Source organism: Podarcis raffonei, chromosome 6 (assembly GCF_027172205.1).
Source record: "Podarcis raffonei isolate rPodRaf1 chromosome 6, rPodRaf1.pri, whole genome shotgun sequence".
Lineage (NCBI taxonomy): Eukaryota > Metazoa > Chordata > Lepidosauria > Squamata > Lacertidae > Podarcis > Podarcis raffonei.
Window position 1 is genome coordinate 68,629,916 of NC_070607.1, and position 14,793 is coordinate 68,644,708.

A 14,793-nucleotide genomic window follows, 5' to 3' on the forward strand; every position below is an offset into this window, starting at 1 on the left:
CCAAACCATCGTGGAAAATTACTTGAAGTACTAGGGAAACCAAAAAGCCATTATTTGAAACAGTTTTGGAAAATTTTTGATGCAATACTCCAAGAAAAGCCATATGTTTGGTTCTGCATAAGAAGTCATAGGCATGCTAAAAATGTATTCTGTTTCACCAGAGTTCTTTCATGTTACTCAAATGGGGCAATGTCTCTATCATGCTTATAAAAAAGTCTGGCTTGGTTTATGAAGCAAATAAAAAACTGCATTCTGTTAAAGTGGATGTTTGAATTGACATGAAACTCTGTTTCTTGAAATAAGATGCTTGTATCTATATTATCTCCTCATGTGTACTAAAATAAGTGGATACTGTAACTGCTGCATCTTTGCTGTTCTCCTGTCTATTTCTAGGTACAAGAGTTGCAGTCAAAACTACTGACAGAAAAAGATTCTTGCCATTTGATTAGCCAGGAGGCTCAGCAGCATTTACGTGACATACAAGAGTTGTCCAGACAGAAAGCATTGGAAGTTGCACACCTCCAGAAGATGATGGAAGCAGAAAGAAAACTTCGAGAAGAGAGAGAACATCAAAACATGGAGTTGCAGAATCAGAAAGAAGAGATGGAGCACAGAAACACAGAACTGCATAATATGCTGCAAAGTCAATGGGAGGAAGAACAGCATCTGAACAGAGAGCTGCAAAGCAAGCAGGAAGAAATTGAGCACCAACGTGCCACAGTTCAGGCCCTGGAAAGGGAGCAGAGCCAGTGGGAGGAGGCAAAGCGCCAGAGTTCAGAGCAACATTCTGCACTCCAGAGGCAGTGGGAGGAGGCAAAATGTCAAAATAAGCAACTGCAAAATCAGAACATAGAGCTGCGGCACCAAAAAGAGGAGGTAGAACGTCAGAATGCACAGCTGAAGGCTGTGCTCCAGAGACAACAGGAGGAAGCGGAACATGAGAGTGCGGTGCGTCAAAACCGTTGGGAGGAGGCAGAACAACGTTATTTAGAGTTGCAGGGTTGGAAAGAGAAAGTTGAACATCAGAATTCAGATTTGCAGGCCCTTCTCCATACCCAGCAAGAGGAGTTGCAATGTCGGACCAAGGAGCTGCAGGCAAAGCAGAAGGAGATGGAACAGCAGAGCACTGCTCTACAGAAGATGAAGAAAGAACGGACTCAGTGGGAGGAAGTTGAACATCAGAATTCAGATCTTAAAGTAGCATTGCATGTTTTGGAGCAGAAACACACCAGGTGAGCCCAACTTTCATAATTTGTGGCTGGACTAATTGTCTCATATAGCTATCTCACCTCCACACACCCGGTGTCTAAACAGTTAGGTATGTACAGTGGTACCTCAGGTTACATACGCTTCAGGTTACAGACTCCGCTAACCCAGAAATATTACCTCAGGTTAAGAACTTTGCTTCAGGATGAGAACAGAAATCGTGCTCCGGTGGCACGGTGGCAGCAGGAGGCCCCATTAGCTAAAGTGTTGCTTCAGGTTAAGAACAGTTTCAGGTTAAGTACGGACCTCTGGAACGAATTAAGTACTTAACCCGAGGTACCACTGTATACATAATTTTTCAGAAACTGCACTTTTCAAAGCTTCTCTTGGAGAAATACAGGGCATTAATTGTCTACTTCACATTGCCTGATCTGGAACTTTTAGCAAAAAGGGGTCCTCCTAAAATCCCAGCCTTGGCTGGGATCAAATAGTGCACGGCGGTTGTGTCCTTCTCACACCGCCCTGCCAGCTCTGAGCTGCTTTGCGATGCTGGGATCTGATCTGAATGATTTGCCTAGTGAGTCATATCCCAGCCTCACAAAGGAGTGCAGGGCTGACATGGTGGTGTGAGCAGCACCCCCCAGAAAAATGCACCCAGGGCCATTGCCCCCAGCCCCTCCTCCAACACTATGCCCCAGCTCCCCACCCCATTTATGAAGTTTGTAACTGGAATGCCTCCTTTTCACTTAAATTCCCCTTTTTGTCCAGTTACATAGAAATTATATATACAAGATATATAGTCTGCACTTGAGATTATCATTTGTTTATTTTTGCATAATTTCAGGGTCTTGTGCACATACGTTGGCACACTGTTTGTTTGCCATAGCCAAGTCTTTCATAAGTGTGTCATGGAAGAGAACCAAGGTGAAAAGCCAAGTCTTGTACTTGCTTGCATAGGGTTGTTTTTTTTTCAATCTGTAATAGAAGTCCTGCTTTTTTTCCGGTTTCAGTTTGGCTGCATCCTTGGAGGAGAAGGAACTCAGGCTCAAGAGACTGCAAGACAGTGATAGTGCTCACCAGGGTGAAGTCACCAAATTGAATACTGCACTACAGCAAGCAGAGCAGCTGCTTGCTGAGCATAGCCGAGAAGAGCAGGAGCTCACTAGACAGGTATTACCTGAAAAAAACTCAATACAGGGTGCAATAGTGCTTTTTATTTTTCTGCCCTACTGCCAGCCCCCATCTGCTTCACATGGTGCTTCTGTTATACAGCCCCCCTCCCAAACATGGCTTCTTTTCCATAACACACTGGCTTCCAAATATACGTGTGTGTGTGTGTGTGTGTGTGTGTGTGTGTGTGTGTAGCACTCATATTAATACCTGATACCTGGTCCTTTTCACAAGCAAATTATATCCTTATCTCATTTCTATGCAAATTATATCCAGCTTCTCTTCTTTGTTTGGTTGATTATTCACCCGGTGCTAACTTCTTTGCATTCCAATCCACCATTCCAAAATCATTGCAAGCTGTGTTGCTTTCCCCCAGATACAGTCCCTCAGGGAAATTGTGCTAGAGAAGGAGGCTGCCTTGGTAGCTCATAAGGAGCAGCTCGCCCGGAACCTGGAAGAGTCCCGTGCTAGTGAGCAGTCTTTGAAGGACTCCGTGAAAATGCTGGAAGGTGAAGTATCTCAGCTACGCCTGAGCCTGAGCAGCACAGAGAGTCGGGCAGTGGCATTGGCATCGGAATGTCAGCGTGCTTGTTCTGCCCGCTGGGAGGCACAGTCTCACTTGACTAAGCTACACTCGGTTCTGCAGTACATGCTGTGCAAAAGCCCCGAGACAAAGCTGGAGCATGGAGGGAGAGGAGACAAAGCTATTCGAAGCTCATTGTTCAGTGCAAGAGGTGAGTCTAATAAGTCGACTAGTATTATGTCCTTTGCAAGTAAATTGTTGAACATGTGACAGAGCCAGAACTCTGCAATAGGGGAAGGTACCTTTTTGTGTGTGCTTTGGTGCTTACTTATTTTCTAATATGATGTCTTGAAATGGCACACCCTTTCACGTTGATTCAACTTCAAATGGATTTGCTAAGGAGTGGCAAAATGCCCTAATGTTGCCATCTTTGCCTAAAGCTAAGATAGTGAGTGACACCTTGCTCCTTTCAATAGCAGTGGTATAAATTGCTTATTTAAGCAGCCCCTGCCAACATGTAGCACATGTCAAGCCATTGGCTTTCTCAGGTATACAGGATGGAATTGATCTTTCCTGAGATTAGTTGGGATAGCCCAGAGGAAAGAACAGGCTACTGTTGGAGGCAGAGCTGACTGATAGCACCAAAAGTCTTGAGGCCACTTCCTTGTAGGGATGGTACAAGGTTTTGTGTAGAAGGAAAACTCAACTGTGCCAAACAGTTAAGAACCATCAAATAACGGAGGAGTGTCAACTGTGTCCTGAGATTTGAATCAGACACAGAAGATTGGGGTGGTGGAGACTGGCCAAGGTGTGTAGATTAGATGGGATGGCAACACTATCATTTTTTCTGTGGAATACTGCTGAAAATAAGTCATAGTGACAAGTCTTGGGCCTAGCTACAAATTACAGTGATACCTTGGATTCTTGTTTGTGTGACAGCACTGACATCGTGTGGACTGTGTAGATAATGCACTGGGTATGATGGTTACCCTGTGAGGTCAAACTTTTCAAGAGCTATGAAGCTGTTGCTTTGTGGGTACTTCCACATGGAACCCTTCTGCTGATTTCTTTCCCTTCTCATTCCACTTTTGTCAGAATACAGGGTAGCGTGGCATCATCCCCACCTTTCCAAATTTTTTGTTTTTACACCTATGGTATTCCATCTGCATCAGTAGGTGGTGCATATCTGAAAGTGCCTCTCTTCTTCTTGGTGATTCTTGCCCACTATTACACTGAGCATGCACAGAAAGTATGAAGCAGGGTCTGATTTTTGTAATTGTCCAGCCACAGGAAATGTTTGTCATGCAGTTGTACAATTGCCCATACGTTTCGTAGTACATCTCTCTTGCTGCCCCTGCAGAGTTGGGCTTTTTTAAAATAATAACTGGATGGGACTTGCACCTTGTCAACAAGGCCAGCTTATGCACAGCAGAATTGTCATCTCTTTCTCCTTCCTTTCAAAGTAAAAGCAACAGATGTGGCTGTTCTGAAAATAAAATGGTTCAGATGTGCCAAACTGGAACCAGGCAGAAGTGGCTATAGAGCTCACCTCAATAAATGCCATATGATGTGTCAGAAACTACATTCAAAAATGGAATAGCTTTGCTCTGAAACAGCTGCATCTTCAGAGTTTTCGCATTTATACTGGACTTAACAGTAATACTTATATTCTTCCAAGTTATGGAGAAACTGCTTTAACAAAGGTGGCGGGGTAGGGGGCAGATGGACTGGAATGCATACAATTCAAGCACACGGTCATGTGGATCTCCCCACCCCAGAAGTGTGCTCGGGGACACCACAAATATGCAGCAAATAGGAATCCTCTGTGTCTTTTTGCTATCTTTTTCTTGGAATATGCAGTGTCATACATTATTGGTACTATGTCGTGCATCTCTTCCAACTCCCGACTCTTATCTTGCACTGAAGAGTTCTTGCATTACAAGAAAAAGTGGACAGTAGCAGCAGCTCCATATCTCTTGCAGCATCTAGTTCTGCCTTCAATGAAAAATAATCCTAGAATTTTCTATATCTTGTCTAACAACCCTTCAGCTAGACGCTGTTACAGAGGAGGTTTATTTCTTCAGAACAGGATAATGGGACGGGACTGTCTTTATCTCAGCTGAAGGACCTTTCTGCTGAGCTTACAGTGGAGAGAGTGGCAGAAGCTATTCAGGACCTGCGGCAAGAACTCTGGCAGACTCGCCTAGAACGGGTAATTGTTTCACTTTCTTAAAAATAAATAAATCATATCACTGTCCTTTCTTGGCACCCAAGCGTAAAAGGATATAGTAAACTTTTGAAACATAAATCCATTTCCCATGGATTAAAATAAAAATAAAAAGCATGTAGTTTCAGCCTTACTATTAATCCTCCATGTGGTGCCTAGTATACATTAAGTCAGCCTTGGTCAATCTGGTGCTCTCCAGACGTTTTGGTTACAACTCCCATCAGTCTCAACCAGCTGATGGTTGTCATCCAAAACATATGGAGAACACTAGGTTACCCAAGGCTGCACTAAGCACTATAGTACTAATTATCAAGATGTACCATTGTATTGAATTTACTTTTTCACTTGTTGTGTTTAGCAAATGAATCTCTAGCTTGCTTAATATAATAATATATGCCGTATCTGTTCTCTGTCATACTAATGGTTCTATGTGGCTCACTAGGAATGGAGATAAATATATGCCTTAAAAATATTATAGTTGGTTCTGTCCATCTGAATTTTCCGCTGCTGCTTCTACTAAAAAATCCTGAGCTTAGCAAAACTTGTTGCTCTGTGATTCAGCTAACATCTGTCTTTTCAATAAACTTTGCTTTCTTTTAGTACAACTAGTTAACAGCTGGATATGCAGGAACTCACAATGCATTTTCCTATCAAAGTCACAAAACTGTGTCCAACAAAGACTGACGATTCTGTCTTCTAAAGCAACTAAGGCAACCGCCTAGGCCTCAATGTATTGGGATTTTGCCATAGTGCCATTTGCTGTGGAGAGAAGATAATTTTAGGAACATAGGAAGCTGTCATATGCTGAGTCAGACCATAGGTCTATCCAGTTCAGTATTGTCTACATTGACTATCAGGAGCTCGCCAGGGTTTCAGATGGAGAAAATTCCAAGTTCTACACAACTTTTTACTGCTGACTTGGCCCTAAGATGCTACTGGGGCCAAACTATATAATACACAGTTTTATGTAACTTTCCCCAGATGCTTTTTATGTTTAATTTTTTAAGAAAAGTAGTTGGTAGACCCTGTAGCCTAGAGTAGAGATTTGGTGGGTGGGGAGGCAGAACAGTGTTTTTCTTAGTAGGCAGTTTTCATCTCAAAATTTCTTCTCACAGGAGAACAAGATTTTGGAACCTCTACCTTTTCCTGCAAAAGGAAAAGTGGTTCAAATGGGGCAATTTTTGAGATAAAAACTAGTTGGCGAAGAAAAAGTTTACAGCATACTTTATACAGAATTCTGTGTGACATATAGTTTGGCCCTGAAAGGGGGGTTTTGTTCATAGTCTTTGGGGGTTCCTGGTCTTTCTCCTTGTTTTACTGTGCTCTTCTTTGGACATGCATATCTTTCCGCAGGGCCTACAAGACAGAGCTGTTCCACCAGGCCTTTGGCCAGGGCACAGCCTGACTCCCTCCTTTGGCAATCTTCACAGAACTCTAGCCCAATGGTTGCCATCAATTTGATTTGAATTAATTTTATAATGGAATGATTTTAGAATGTTGTATTATTTTATTGTTGTTAGCTGCCCTGAGCCCGGCTTCGGCTGGGGAGGGCGGGATATAATATATTATTATTATTATTATTATTATTATTATTATTATTATTATTATTATACCCCTTGCTTTTCTTGCAGGATGAGATGAGAAAGAATTCAGAAAAGCTGAAGCAAGACCTCAGTGAAAAGGAAGCAGAAAGAGACCGCGTCAGTGCCAAAGCCGAAGAGCTTCAAAAGTGGCTAGATCAAAGCCAAGAAGGTATAGACTCCTCATTTTCACTATGGTGCCTCAGAAGTGTCATAAATCTCCCAGAAGTAGAGATGTCTGCTCAAAAAGTGGAAGCTGGGGGAAATCCACAATATGAAAAACATTAGATGTCAATAAAACGTGCTGTGTCATGCATAGCAGGGGTTGGAGACAAAAAGATACCCTTTTTATGCAGAAGGTTTTGGGTGAAATATAAGAAGGAATAAAGGGAGGTATCTAGCAGCTGCGGGACATTAAGTTTTCCAGACCAGACATCTACAGTGTTTTTTTTAGAGAAATGGTTCCAAAATAGTTTCCCTTGCAGGGGGCAGGGTCACTGTTCAAAATAGCTGCAGCTTGTTATGTTTTTTTGTCTATTTATGCCATTTCTATCCCACACTTCATTGCCAGGTGCTTTCAGGGTAAAAAGTAAAAAGCAGGTGCACACAATAAAATTGAACCAATAAAACATTAACCAGCATTCAAAGTATTCAAGTATGCTCACTTAAATCTATTCATTGTCATATAAGAATCTGTAAGTCTCAAAATATTGACCTCTATCTTCACCAAAAGTCTGGAGGAAGAGGTAGATCTTTCACTGGTGCCAAAAGCAAAAAAATTCCTTTTCTTCTTACATTCTGCATTTCAGAAAAAAATGTGAAAGAAGGCAGACGAGGCTCCCTAGAGTCTGCCTTGAAGGCAGAGGTCATTGCTTTCAAAGAAGAGAATGTGACTTTGCATGGGAAGGTGACTGCTTTGGAGAAGACTCTTGAGAGTACAGAGAAGCAAAGAAAGGATGTCATGGTAAGGCTAGCAGGTGGTCTGCAGAGGTCCAGTTATGAAATTGGACAGGCTCATGAATATCTGATGGGGAGTGTTACTCTTCTTGATGTGAGACAGCATCTATTAGGGATTTACTTCCCTTCTCTTACAGCTTTTGCAGAACCATGCCCACTGAACCTACAGCATCCTCTACTTTTTGATAATGCTATTCTTATTTCCCACAGCCTGTTTAATGCTTCCAGCTAATTCTTTTGCATTTAACTGCAGGGACTGAACAGTTTTTGATAAGCAACTATCACTAACACAAATGAGGAAAACCCAGAAGAAATAATAATAAAAATAATAAAATTCAGTGAAGTGTCATAGTGCTGTAGTCTTCTATTATTCAGAGTCTGATTTTTAATTAGTGTCTTATGATAAATCAAATAGTTGTTTGCTCCTTGTGTTATTCTGTTATGGCTTAAAGATTCTCTCCATCTGGAAGAAATATTGCATGCTCTCTTGTGAACATTTCAGAAAGTTATTCTCAAATAACTTGTCTATTATGTGAAGTGATGCCACTTCAGCAGACATTTGGTTAAAAAGAGAGGTAATCAATTGGGTTTTTATGTAAAGCTTATGTTGAAAACCAACCTATTTCCTGTTAATATATATAGTGAACAATAAAAAACCAGGATGGTTCAGCTAACATCATGGCCAGCTTAGCACTCTGCATAAAGAGAGCAAAGAGTTGCAGTTTGCTTCTGCATTTTGAGTAATTATATTTCTGTTTCAGAATGAACGAGACATGCTACAAATGGCCAAGGAAAAGCTGACATGGGAACTGGATCTTCTTCGGGAATCTGTCACAGCCTGTGAAATTCGAGCAAATGCCATGGAGAAGATGAATCAGTCCCTAGAACAAGAGCTTCAGGCAACTCTCTCCACTCTCAAAATTAAACAGGAGGAAGCAGAGACTCAACAAAAGAGATTTATGACTTTGCAGCAAGATGCAGAAGTGCGAAAAGGTTTGCAAGAAAATCTGGATTGCCTAACTGTTACTCTAGGAAAAAGAGATGAAGAAATAAAATCCCTGCTACAGCAAAACAGAGAACTGGAGAGGCACAGAGAAGTGCAAAAATCTGCTGTGGAACATCTCACTAAAGATCTCGAAAAGAGAGAGCAAGAAATTGAATCTCAAAACAAACAGATTAAAGACTTGGGAAAGCAGAATAAAACACAGGAGGCTGCTCTAGAAAGACTGAATATAGATCTAGAAGAGACACTCCAGAATGTGAAATCTCAACAGGGCAAGATCCAAATACTAGAAGACCTGTTACAAAACCAAAGCACTATAATGGAAAACCTGAATTTGAATCTGGAGCAAAAAGTCAAAGAAATGAAAATCATGGAGGAAAAAATCCGCATTGCTGAAGAGAATGAGTCAGCACAAATTGGTGCTCTGCTGAAAGAGTTGGGTGACTTGAAAATAAGGTTGAGTGAAAAAGATTGGGAACTCGCATCTCAAAAGCAGCTACTTCAAGAACGGGAAGAACAGGGGGGGAAGCGGGAAAAGTCTCTTCACACCAGCCTAGAACACATGAAGGCCATTCTCAGGAACAAAGAAAGGGAGGTAGAATCCCAGAGGGGACAGATAACAAGATTCCAGCAGCGCGAGGCTCAACGTGAGAACCATCTCCATGAACTGCAAGAGAAAGTAAAAGAGATGACATTCATGTTGACCCAGAAAGATCAAGAGCTTGAGTCACAAAAGCAGCAGATAAAAGAGCTGGAAGGAGAAATGGAAACAGAACTAAAGGCTCTTCGTGAACTTTTGGGTAAGACGGAGGCATCCTTGAAGGAAAAGAACACGGAGTTGGTGTTTCAAATGAAACATGAAGAAGAACTGAAAAGGCAGTTAGGCGTTCTGCTTGGAGATGTCCAGCACAGTGCAGCCGTATTAAAGGAGAGAGATGGTAGTGCAGAGTTTCAGAAAGAGCAAATGCAGCAGCTGAAGCAAGAAGAGCTGCAAGAAACAACTATTGATATGTTGGAGCAACTCAGGGTATTGCTAAAGGAGAGAATGCGAGAAATTGAGACCCTGAAAAAGCAGCAAGAAGAACACAAGGAGGAGAAAGAAAGGCTTGTGAGAGAAATGCAGACACATCTTGAATTAGCAGAGCATGCTCAGAGAAATGGTGAGAGGCAGCTGGAGTCCTTCAAGGAGGAGAATTGCCAGCTTAAGCAGCAAGCGCAAAAAGCAGCAGCACACACTCAATCTCTATTGGAGAAACTGGAGTTGAACAGATCTTCTCTTCAAGACAGAGACAAGGAGATAGAATCTTTACAAGGGCACATAAAGGAACTCTTGAGGCAGAAAGAATTGGAACAGAAAAGTATAGCGAGCCTAAAGCAGGAGCTAGATAAAATGAAGCAATTAATGTCAGAAAAGGAAGATGAGCTTCACAAGCAGGCTGAGCAAATTAGCACATACCAGGTTAAAGTAGATGTCACTCTTGCAGAATTACAGGTATGCCAGAATCGGGCAAGTCATCTGGAGGAAGTAATTAAACAGAGAGAAGAAGAATGTGAGAGAGGCCACCAAAAGCTTCAGCACCAACACAAGCAGTTAAAAGAGGATGAAAAAGAAGACTTTTTAGAAGAAGGGGAGAAAGAGAAGAGAACTCAAGATGAGAGAGTGCAAAGGCTAATGAAAGATGAGATGAAGGAACTTCTTGAGAACATACAGCATCTTCAACATGCACTGAAGAAAAAAGATGAGGAAGCTGAGTGGCAGAGAGAGAATGTTAAGCAGCTGGAAGAGAGAGTAAGAGTTAAAGAGAAGGAATTGTTAACCTGCAGTGAACAGCTGAAGGAAATTGTTTCTCCTCTGAAATCAGAAGAGAAGGGAGACTGCAATTTACAGAGCTATATCCAAAAGATTCTTATGTGGAAGGAGGAGGAGGCAGCCAAGAACAAGTCTCTTCAGGAAAAGGACCAGCAGTTGCAATGGCAAAATGAAAAAATTCAACACTTGGAAAACGAGAAAAGAGTAAAGAGACAGGAATTTGATCGTCTGACTGCTATTCTGAAACAGACAGAAAGTGAAGAGATAGAATGGCGAGAGAGAGCACAGAAGCTGGGTTTGTCCCTGGCCCAAAATGAAGAGGCCTTGAGAGCCCTGAGAGAAGAAATGGCTATTGTACAGAGCATGGTTTCGGAAAGGGATAAGGACAGGCTTCATCTTCAAGTAAGGATTTTAGTGGTGCTATTTAAAAACCCTGCAAGTTGATCTTTTATAACAAAGGGGATTAGACAAATTCACGGAGGATAAGGCTGTGAATGACTACTGGAATGATGGCTATGTTCTAGCTCCACTAATGGAGGCAGCACGTTCCTGAATAGCAGGAAATCACAAGTAGAGAGGGTATGGTTGCACTGGTGTCCTGTTTGTGAACTTCCCACAGACATCTGTTTGGCCACTATGACAGCAGAATGCTGGACTAGATGAACCTTGGGCCTCATTCAGCAGGGCTCTTCTTACACACACTATAAAAATAAAGTAAGATTATACGTCGTGGTAAGGTTGTATCTGTCCTTCAGTTCATTTTGTACTTTGTAGTAGGAGACTGTCTTGGCTAGATAGCATTATAAAAATGGGATTTTAGTGAGGTACCTCTGTGTTGCTCTCCAGATTTGCTGGACTACAACTCCCATCAGGCCTAGTTATTACAGCTGGTGGCCAGGGGTGATGGGAGTTGTAGTCCAGCAAATCTGGAGAGCAACACAGAGGTGGGCACCACCTTAGTTACCCCTGCTCTGGGGTGTAATTAGCAGGACGTGAGTAACTCATAAGATGAAGTAGGAGAGAGAAAGAACCCAAGTAGCTGTGGGTTGAACCCTGACAGACACACCCGCATTTAGATACAGTTCACTTGTGCATAACACTCTAGGGACACAGTAATAACATGCTTAAAAAGTCTGTGTAACTACTTGGGTACTTAGGTAAGTGAGTAATATGGTTTGTTCTGCAGGAGCAGTTAGATACAGCTTTCAGAGCTCTGGAGGAAGAGAAACTAGTTACTAAAGCTCTGGCAGGAGATGCAAGTCTGCTACCCAAAGAAAATGACATGCCAGAAGTAAGGCAAAAGGAGGCTGGAAAGGTAAGATAAAGGAACAGGAGGGAAGGATACCAAAATAGAGAAGAACACTTGAATTCTGAGTTTCCCAATTTATGGCACATGTCTAGTTTAAGGAACTAATTGCCTGATTCTAAAATTTCCAGTAACAACAGTGCTGAGACAAGGAGGTTCTTTCCAAGAGAAAAGACTGTGCCCTATCCATGGAGTAAAGTGTTTGTTCTGCATATATATAAATTCCAGTATCTTTTATGGTCCCTTCTTTACCCCACCCTGTTTTCTTCATCATGCAGGCTGTGAGAAAAGAGGGAGAGCTGACATGGATAGCTGAAAGGAGACTCTTATGCAAACGCCTACAGCTTCTGCAGCAAGCTGTTGCCAGGCTGGAGAATGATAAACATGGCCTAAAGCAGCACAATATGCAGCTTAGAGGTGCACTGGAGCAGGTGAGATTACAAAAAGAAGAATAAGACATAGTTCATGTGCCTCCTCCCCATTTCCCAGTGACATTTAAACCTACCTTATCACTCTTTGCCCACCCCTTAAGATACTTAAGATACTGTAACGGTGCCTGCTCCTGATTTTTCCAGTGCAGACTTGTACTGATTTACTGATTTAATGGGCCGGTGATCTTTTTGTTCTTTTCTCTCATACTCTGTGTTCAGAGATTTGGTGCTTTCCAGAATACCAATGCCCTGTGCGACCTAGCCTGCTCAGCTCCCGTGCTTGGGGTCGTCCATTTTCACAACCTTCTTCTGCTTATCCCCCTTTGTCCTGATGATCATTGTCATAATCTCTTTTGTGAATGCCCTTGCCTGCTTTTTCTCTTGTCTTCAGGTAGAACGTGAACGTAGGAGACTGAAAAGAAGTCATGGAGACCTTTCTTTGAGCTCTGGACTCTCCCAGGCTGATTCTGGCACCCAAAAGGTTCCATCTCTAGCAAAGGTCTGAATACTTGCATACTCTTAAAACCCATCCATTATTTTTGTCCTGTGATATCTTTTCTTCTGGATATTAGCATGCTGGTCTCTAAACTCTTTTTCAGTGCTATTGTTGTCTTCAGTTGTCCTTGGAAAAATGGAAGAAAAAAATAAATTTCCTCTTTAGTACTTTTCTCCCATGTTGTAGGCGTCTTGAAAATAACCAAGTGGCTGAATCTTGTCACTTTTCTCTCTCTAGGAAGAAATTCAGGTTCTCCATAAGCAACTGGAAGAGTTACAAAAACAGGTGAGCAGTTCATTTCTATAGCACCCTGAGAGGCTTTCAGAATGGTGTGCCTCTTTCTTTACCTCTTCTTCCGTTTTCCATCTCCATTGTAGATGAGCCCCTATAGTAGAGATGGCTAACCTGTAGCATCTGCCCCTACAAGCCGTCCTTTAAAAGTAATAATAACTGGAGCTAACGGAGATTTATTGAAGCATTTTACCATCAGTGGCATCTGGACAAATCTTTTAAGGGAGAGAGGATGTATGCTTCCTCCCCACCGTAATCTGTTGAAATCTTAGTCCCTCCTTTAACATAGCTGTTTATTGCAGATCATGTCACTTTGGTCTTGTTCTTGCATTTTACTGTATGTGTATAAAATGTTTACTTACATAGCTTACTATGCTAACATTGAAAAATGTTAGAAATGATTAATAATAATAAACCTGGATGATAAAAAATGGGACTGAAGGTGTTCCTTGCTGAGATGCAGAACTGTTGAAAGCAAGATACTCAGAATCAAACCATCTAGTGGTTCCTGATACTATCTTTTTTGTTTTTAGGTTTCTGTTCTACAAAAGCAGCTGTCACTGGAGCGGAAGCAGAAGCAGGATTATGTTGACTGTTGTGCCAAAACAAGCCAGGAGCTTTCCTGCCTACACCAAGAGCTTTCTGATTCTTTAGCTGCTGTGGCTAAGGAGCCCGAGGCTGCTGTCCTGGAACTGGAGACTCGCAAGTTGGATGAAACCCTGAACCACAGCTTGGCAGTAGGCTGGGATGGTTTCTTTTCTGGAAAACAACCAATAAACTCAACACCCAAAACAGTCCAGAAGACCTCAAGATAGCATGAAGGAAATGGCAGGAGTCAGAAGCTCTGCAGAAGTGCCTCCATCAGAACAATCTGGAAAGACTCTTTCATCAACATGAACTTCAACCCATATTGAACTGCATATAATCATTAATATGCAGGGGGCTTCACCTCACTCAACTAGGCCTGGACTCCTAGGACCCATGCTGCCAATTTGTCTGTTCATTGTTTGGAGTCAATCATGTTAAAACAAGCTGTGAAATAACAAGAATAGCTGGTGGGCTGCATATTAAGTAGCTGAAGATATGTATTGTGGAGATTGTGTCATAGAACAGAACTCTGAGCTAAGGATGAGAATCAAACAAAAAGAGAGAACTGAATTTCTGGTGGGGAGAGTAGAAGTGAATTGCTGAAATTGAGTTCTGAGGGAGATGGGAGTTCACTAAAAAAAGTTCCGGACAGATTTTACATAGAAGTCAGGTCAGAACTGTATGTCGGGGAGGGATTCTAACCAAAGCAGCATTACCTGAATTCCTTAATAATTTTATTGGGTAATGAGATTTTTTTCAGAATTGATGTCTTACCGTGTTCTGAATGCAGCAGCTCATTGTAAAATATCTTTAAAGTTGTTCAATATTTTTGTACTAAATATTTTCTTAATATTTATAAATATATTCACTTTAATTTTTTTTACTCAAATACCCTTCCACATTAAATATGTCTACTTTACTTGATCACTTCTGTTCCTATCTTGTTTGTTTCTATTTGTTAGGAAGCTGTACTTTCTATGCTGATTTTAGTCCTTAATGTCAGTACTGTATAAGGGTAGAAGCTTGTGCTGCTAGACCTGCAACTGCAAAAAGAAACACACTCACACACACCTCTGAAATAAGCATATGCTTGTCTCATACACTCCTTTTTTGAGATTTTCCCTCAGATCCTGTCACTGGTTGTTTTTGTAATGCACAGTGTCCTTTCTTCACAGCTTCATCAGCATGGCAAGAACTTATAGGTA

The 14,793-nt window shown here is 41.7% G+C and overlaps 1 protein-coding gene across 7 annotated transcripts in view; it reads left to right on the plus strand.

Moving 5' to 3' along the window:
* The window catches only part of CEP250 (centrosomal protein 250), a 133,247-nt gene extending 118,735 nt beyond the window's left edge, over positions 1-14,512 (plus strand). For 6 of the 7 annotated variants that reach the window (XM_053393799.1, XM_053393793.1, XM_053393796.1 and 3 more), the window contains 12 exons: positions 394-1,232; positions 2,217-2,376; positions 2,753-3,110; positions 4,984-5,111; positions 6,758-6,878; positions 7,516-7,670; positions 8,425-10,878; positions 11,663-11,791; positions 12,061-12,213; positions 12,605-12,712; positions 12,947-12,994; positions 13,534-14,512. In XM_053393799.1, the coding sequence (XP_053249774.1) occupies positions 394-1,232; positions 2,217-2,376; positions 2,753-3,110; positions 4,984-5,111; positions 6,758-6,878; positions 7,516-7,670; positions 8,425-10,878; positions 11,663-11,791; positions 12,061-12,213; positions 12,605-12,712; positions 12,947-12,994; positions 13,534-13,815 (4,935 nt within the window). In that variant the 3' untranslated portion in view covers positions 13,816-14,512. The remainder of the gene's footprint in view (positions 1-393; positions 1,233-2,216; positions 2,377-2,752; positions 3,111-4,983; positions 5,112-6,757; positions 6,879-7,515; positions 7,671-8,424; positions 10,879-11,662; positions 11,792-12,060; positions 12,214-12,604; positions 12,713-12,946; positions 12,995-13,533) is intronic. The other variant, XM_053393795.1, reaches the window with a different exon arrangement.
* Positions 14,513-14,793: the final 281 nt, after the last annotated feature.